This window comes from Aureococcus anophagefferens (assembly GCF_000186865.1).
Source record: "Aureococcus anophagefferens unplaced genomic scaffold AURANscaffold_81, whole genome shotgun sequence".
Classification (NCBI taxonomy): Eukaryota; class Pelagophyceae; order Pelagomonadales; family Pelagomonadaceae; genus Aureococcus; species Aureococcus anophagefferens.
The window spans coordinates 28,317-34,548 of record NW_008705632.1 but is presented as its reverse complement, the minus strand read 5'-3'; the positions used below and the strand labels follow the sequence as shown (position 1 = coordinate 34,548).

The 6,232-nt window shown below is 69.4% G+C and overlaps 2 protein-coding genes across 2 annotated transcripts in view; one reads left to right on the top strand and one right to left on the bottom strand.

Moving 5' to 3' along the window:
* Positions 1-5,821, top strand: part of AURANDRAFT_59675 (hypothetical protein) — a gene marked incomplete at both ends in the record, with an annotated part of 11,514 nt that extends 5,693 nt beyond the window's left edge. The window contains one exon of the mRNA XM_009043912.1: positions 5,391-5,821. Within this exon, the coding sequence (XP_009042160.1) occupies positions 5,391-5,821 (431 nt within the window). The remainder of the gene's footprint in view (positions 1-5,390) is intronic.
* A 12-nt stretch (positions 5,822-5,833) lies between these two features.
* AURANDRAFT_68265 (hypothetical protein) overlaps positions 5,834-6,232 on the bottom strand; it is a gene marked incomplete at both ends in the record, with an annotated part of 9,934 nt that continues 9,535 nt past the window's right edge. The window contains one exon of the mRNA XM_009043911.1: positions 5,834-6,217. Within this exon, the coding sequence (XP_009042159.1) occupies positions 5,834-6,217 (384 nt within the window). The remainder of the gene's footprint in view (positions 6,218-6,232) is intronic.

Genomic DNA, 6,232 nt, shown 5'->3' with positions numbered 1-6,232 from the left:
AGGGCGGCGACACGTTCCCGCTGCGGACCTACGTGGACCCGCTCTTCGACCTGACCTTCCCCAAGGACTTCTTCGCCATCCGGCGGACGATCGACGGCGACATCGTCCGCCGCGGCGGCGTCATCTTCACGGCGGGCCAGCTGAAGACCGCGGAGATCGTCACCGTCGAGCTCTTCAAGGTCAAGGAGCTCCTCGTCCAGGCCGAGGCGCTGCCCTACTTCCCCGACGGCACGATCAAGAAGTGGAGCGACCTCGGCAACGACAAGGCGCTCGCCGAGTTCATCTGCGAGCGGCGCGACAAGGAGGACAAGAGCGCGGCCAAGGGCCAGGTCGCCAAGGCCCGCGCGTCCCAGGTCGTGCCCGGCACGCTCTCCGTGTCGGGCAACACGCTCCAGGCCGACGTGCTCACGACGATCGGCGCGACGGACGCGCGGACGGGCGAGGCCGGCACGCTCGTGAAGACGCCGGGCATCCGGCGCGTGCAGCGCACGCGCCTCACGCTGCTCCCGGGCGGCGCGGAGATCATGGGCGTCTGGGCAGGTTGCCTCGACGACTACTGGGAGCAGGGCGAGGACGAGGTCCTCAAGAACGTCGTCGCGTCCTTCGCCATCAAGGCGCCCCAGGGCGGCGGGTCCGTGCTCGGGTCGTAATTGGAGGTTTCTATCGCACGGTCTCCGATCGTACAGGACAGTAGCGGCGAAGTTTTAGAGATGCGACGTGTCGAACGCGGGCACGCCTTCGAGCGCCGCGTCCGCGCTCGAGGCGCAGCTGTCCGCGGCGTACTCGGCGGCGCAGGTCCACATGTAGTCCGCGTCGTCGACCCAGGGCACGACGAAGGCCTCGTGCGCGTCGAAGACGTCGTAGGCCACGGGCGTGTCGTAGGAGCAGAACGCGTCCGTCGCGCGGTTCGCGACGTAGGCCGTCCAGGCCGCCATGAGCTCGTCGAGGATGGGGTCATTTGCCGCCGGCGTGACGATGACGGACTCGTCGGCGTGCGACGTCAAGTTGACGTAGTTCTTCGCGTAGACGAGGGACGACGTCGGGTAGTCCTCGCGCGGGTCGGGCGTCGTCGGGTCCGCGTAGTTGTAGTCGAAGGACGCGTTGACCAATAATTTAAAACGGCTCCCGCCGATCTCCTTGACGAAGGACCCGGACGCGACGCCGCACGCGTAGCCGAACTCGGTCAGCACGTCGGACCGCGGCGCCGCGGTCGCTTCGCCCGCGAGCGCGGCCCACTGGTCGACGCCGTCGGCGCCCGCCGGCACGAGGTCGCCGCGGCCGAGGACGCCGGCGAGGATCGTCGGCACCCAGTCCGTGACGTGCACCAGCCCCATGTACGTCGTGCCCTTGGCGCTCTCCGGCAAGCCCTTCGCCCAGTGCACGAAGGACGGCAGCCGCACGGCGCCCTCCCAGGGTGTCATCTTCTCGCCGCGGAGCGGGAAGTTGGACCCGCCCGCCCCCGTGTGCATCGCCGACGACACCTGGGCGCCGTTGTCGCTCGAAAAGATCACCAAAACGTCGTCGAGGCCGCGGTCCTCGAACGCGCCGAGGATCTTGTCCACGGCCGCGTCGAGCGCGTAGAGCGCCGCGCCCGTGATGGCCCGGAGCTCGTTCGTCACGGCGGCCAGCGCGCCGCCGTCCTCGCGGAGCTTCGCGAGCGTCGCCGGCTCGCACTCGGTGGGCGCGTGCAGCGCCGTCGGCGCAAAGTACAGGAAGAGCGGCCCCGCGGGATCGCCCGACGCGTAGCCGTCGACGACCTCCACGGCCTTGCGGCCGAACAGGGTCGTCGAATACTCGCCGTGGCTCGCGTAGTTCCTCGTCTTGTAGCCCCGGATTTCTCTTTTCCCCGTCGTCGCGTTGCGGCGATGGCTGTCGTGCATGTCGTGGAAGCACTCCGGCGACGTGCACGTGTCGACGTCGGCGATGTAGCTAAAGTAGGACACGTAGGGCGAGTAGTAGCCGAAGTGCGTGTCGAAGCCGCGCTGCGTCGGGAGGAACGCCTCGTTGAAGTGGCCGACGTCCCACTTGCCGACCATGTGGCTACTGTAGTTGCCGGCTTCCGCGAGGAACTGGGGCAGGATGTCGAAAGTCAGGGGCAGGCCCCAGGGCGTCGTCGCCTCGACGCCGTTCGTGTAGGCGCCCGTCGACGCCGGATAGAATCCCGACAAAAGAGCGGTGCGCGACGGCGTGCACGACTTCTGCGCGTAGAACGAGCCCAATTTGACGCCCCGCGCCGCGAGCGAGTCGAGCGTCGGGCTCGCGAAGGCGAGATCCGTCGACTGGTAGCCGATGTCGTTGTAGCCCATGTCGTCGGCGAGGACGTAGAGGATGTGGGGCATCGACGACCCGGAGGCCGCGGCACCGGCGGGAGCAGTCGCGATCGCGTCGAAGTCGGCGCGCGTCGCGAGCGGGTGGAGCCGCAGCGCGGCGACGAGCAGGCTGGCAATGACCAGGCCCAGCGTCGCGACGCCGGCGGGCCAGCGTCGGGGCTGCGTGCGTGTTGCCACGAGCTCTTCTGGAGCGGGAGGCGCCATTTCTTTGGCTGCTGGCGGATCGACAGGTGGAACAAGCAGACGTGGTGGCTCAATGCGGCGCCTCCATCGCACTGTAATCACGGCACCGTGGCAGCCCGATCCGGTGCAGCTTTGGCGCGGCCGCGCCGCTGCTCGAGCTTGGTTGCCGTCCAGATTGTGTGGGGTGGTGAGTCGCTCTCGCATGGCGAGACGACGACAGATGATCGGCGTCGCGCTGGCGGCGACGGCGTCGGCGTTCGCCACGACGCAGCCGCGCCGGGCGCTTGCGGCGCCGCCCCGGCGGCGCGCGGGCGCGCGCGTTTTTACGGCGACGTCGCCGGAGCCGTCGCCGGAGCCGCTGGACGTGCGCGGCGGCGGCGGCGACGTCGCCGCGCCGGCGCGCACGATCCGGGGCGTGCCCGTGAGCGTGCTCGCCGTGCTCGCGGGCGCGTTCCTCAACCTGCTGGGCTTCACGATGGCGGGACCGATCACGCCGGCGCTCGCGGAGCACTTCCAGCTGCCCGTCGGGTCCAAGGTCGGCGCGCTGACGTCGGCCTACCCCGTGGGCATGCTCGTGGGCCTCCTCGTCTGGCCGCAGATCTCGGACCGCGAGGGCTGGCGGAAGAAGATCATCGTCGGCAGCCTCTTCGGCGTCGGCGTCGGGCTCTTTTTCCAGGCCTTGGCGCTGCACCTCAAGGCGCCGTATTGGGTCTTTTTAGGGCTCCGGGTGCTGAGCGGCCTGTCCGCCGGCGCGTCGCCCGTGTCCAAGGCCTACCTGGCCGACGCGGCGACGGACGAGCAGCTGCCGCGATGGCTCGCGTGGCGCGAGGCGTCCTCCACGTTGGCGTTCATCGTCGGCCCCCTCTTCGGCGGCCTGCTCTTCTTCTCGTCGTCGTCGCTCGCGACGGTCGTCGGCGTCACGTCCGCCGGTTCGCTATTAGCGGCGGCCATCACCGCGGCCTTTGTGGAGGAGCCGAAAACGTCCCTATCCCCGGCGTCGCCGCCGCCGAAGCTCCTCGACGCGGGGAAGATGCCGACGTCCTGCCCCCTGGGCCGCAACCTCGCCGCCGCCGTGGCGACGATCTGCGCCATGTCGGCGCTGGAGAACGCGGGCTCGGCCTGCTGGGACGCCTTCGGGGCCGTGCTCGCGCAGCAGCGCTTCGGCCTCGACGCGCGCGGCGTCGGCTTGATGCTCACGTCGGGCGCGTGCATCAGCTTCGCCGTGTCGACGACGTGCTTCGACCGCGTGCGGAGCCGCGTGGGCCTCGTGAACACGGCCGTCATCGGGCTCGCGCTCATCGCCGCGGGTTTAGGGACCGTGGGCGCGGCGACGGGAAGTTTGCCCAAGTTCGTCGCCGCGGCCGCGCTCTACCAGCTCGGCAAGCCGCTCTACGCGCCGACGGTGCCCACGCTCCTCCTCCAGTGCGTGCCGCCCTCAAAACGGGGGTTGGCCATGGGCGTCGACTCCATCGTGAACACGGTCGCGCGCGCGGCCGCGCCCCTGTTGCTCGGCGGCCTGCTCAAGAGCCGGGGCGCCGCGGCCGCCTTCGCCGTCGCCTCGACGCTCGTCGCCTCCGCCGCGGGCCTCGCGCTCCTCCGCGCGGACCGCAGCGCGAAGCGCGCCTAGAGGTCCACTCGCCCACGTCTAACACGCTCGCCGCATCACAATTTAAGCTTGAACACACGTGTGCGCATCACTTATGCTTGGACACGTACGCATCACTTAAGCTTGAACACGTGCGCGTAGGCCACGGGCGTGAACTCGAGGCTTCTCGCGGCGAAGAAGCCGCAGCGCGCGAGGTAGGCGCCGACGATCTTCGCGCCGAAGTCGTTGAGCAGGTGCTGGCGCGACAGGGGCGACCCGGCGAGGACCTTGAGCCCCCAGTAGTTGGCGGGCGCGACGAACTCGCAGCGGAGCGCGCTCCCGACGAGCGTCGCGGACGCGTCCACGGAAAAGCCGAGCACGGCGATCAGGACGCAGAGCTTGTTCACGTTCGCCGCGAGCTCCGCCGGGCTCATGGGCTGGGGCGCCGCGACGCCCGTGGTCGGGGGAAGGTTGGAGAACTTGGCGAGGACAAAATCGAGCGCCGCGTCGCCGACGCGCCTCGAGTGCTCGTCCGCGAGCTTCGCGTTCTCCACGGACGTCGCGTTGCGGATGACGACCGTCGTGTCGCCCTCGGCCGTCACCAGCTCCTCAAAGGCCTGCTTCGGCGCGCGGAGGAACTCGTTGATGACCTTGTACTGCGCGAAGCTGATGAAGTCGAAGTACAAGGGATCCGTCAGTTCGCCCTGGTTCGGCGGCCGCCCGAGCTGCTGCCGCGCCTTGCTGTAGTAGGGCTCCCACTCGTCCTGGCGCGCGAGGAAGAAGCGCTTCTGGAACGCGTCCATTGCCACGAAGTCGAGGCCGTCGACGACGTTGTAGGAATTGCGCATCAAACACACCGCGAAGTCCTGCTGCAGCTCCGCGCGGACGAACTTGGGGATCGGCGGCCGCTTGTTGATTTCCACGGTCAGCAGCGGGTTGCCCTCGACGCCGTCGATGTTCAGGAGGCCCGTCTTCGACGCGGCGTTCGACGTCTGGGCGATGGTGGCCGCGGTGACGGCCGACGTGCCGAGGAAGGCGCGGCGCGGATACGTGGGCTTCAGGGCCGAGGCGACGGCCGCGAGAAGGAGACACGCGCGAGCGCTGCGGCTGCTGCGCATGCTGCTGCGTGTGACGGCCATCAGCATCATCATTGACATTGCGGCATCATCACATCATCATCGAAGCCGGGTCGAGAGTGCACCCAAACGCGATGCTGCGCCTCTCGCTGGCGCGTCTCCTCCGCCCGGCCGGCGCCCGCGCCGCGCCCGTGCGCTTGTTTTCGACACCGGAAGCAAACACGCACGTCCCCACGGTGCGCGTCATCGCGCGGGACGACTTGGGCCGCGCCTACGGCACGGGCCGGCGCAAGACGTCGTCGGCGCGCGTCTGGGTGCTGCCCGGCGACGGCACGGTGACGATCAACGGGAAGAACCTGCTGGACTACTTCGCGCGGCGGACCCACGTCGACGAGGTCGTCGCGCCCTTCGCGGTCACGCGGACCGCGTGCAACTTCGACGTCAAAGCGACGGTCAAGGGCGGCGGCCTCAGCGGCCAGGCGGGCGCCGTGCGCCACGGCATCGCCCGGGCGCTCCAGAACTACGACCCGGCCTACCGCCCGGCGCTCAAGTCCGCGGGCTTCATCACGCGCGACCCCCGCATGGTCGAGCGCAAGAAGCCGGGCCGGAAGAAGGCGCGGAAGGCGTTCCAGTGGGTGAAGCGCTAGCTAGGGATTTTCTTAGAGTATCGCCCCGGCGTTGACGAACGCGTACTCGACGCAGTCCGGCGCGAACTGGATGTTCGGCTCCTTGGAGAAGGGCACCATGAGCGGCGCGACGTCCGCCCAGAGCGCGGCCATGCGCGCGACGCGGTCCGCGTTGGCGACGGCCTCGCCGCCCAACAGGAAGTGGACCTCGAGGTTCAGGTGGAGCACGTGTTTGAGCGCGGCCTGCGTCGCCGGCTCGCGGAAGACGTCGAACTCGCAGCCCTCGCAGTCGATTTTCGCCAAGGAGACGGCGCCGAGGCCCGCGTCGCGCGCCAAAGTTTTCACCATGTGGCCCAGCGTCACGAAGGTGCCCGACGCGTCGGGGCGGGGCGCCAGGCCGTGTTTGAAGAACTTGATCTTGGACCGGTCGAG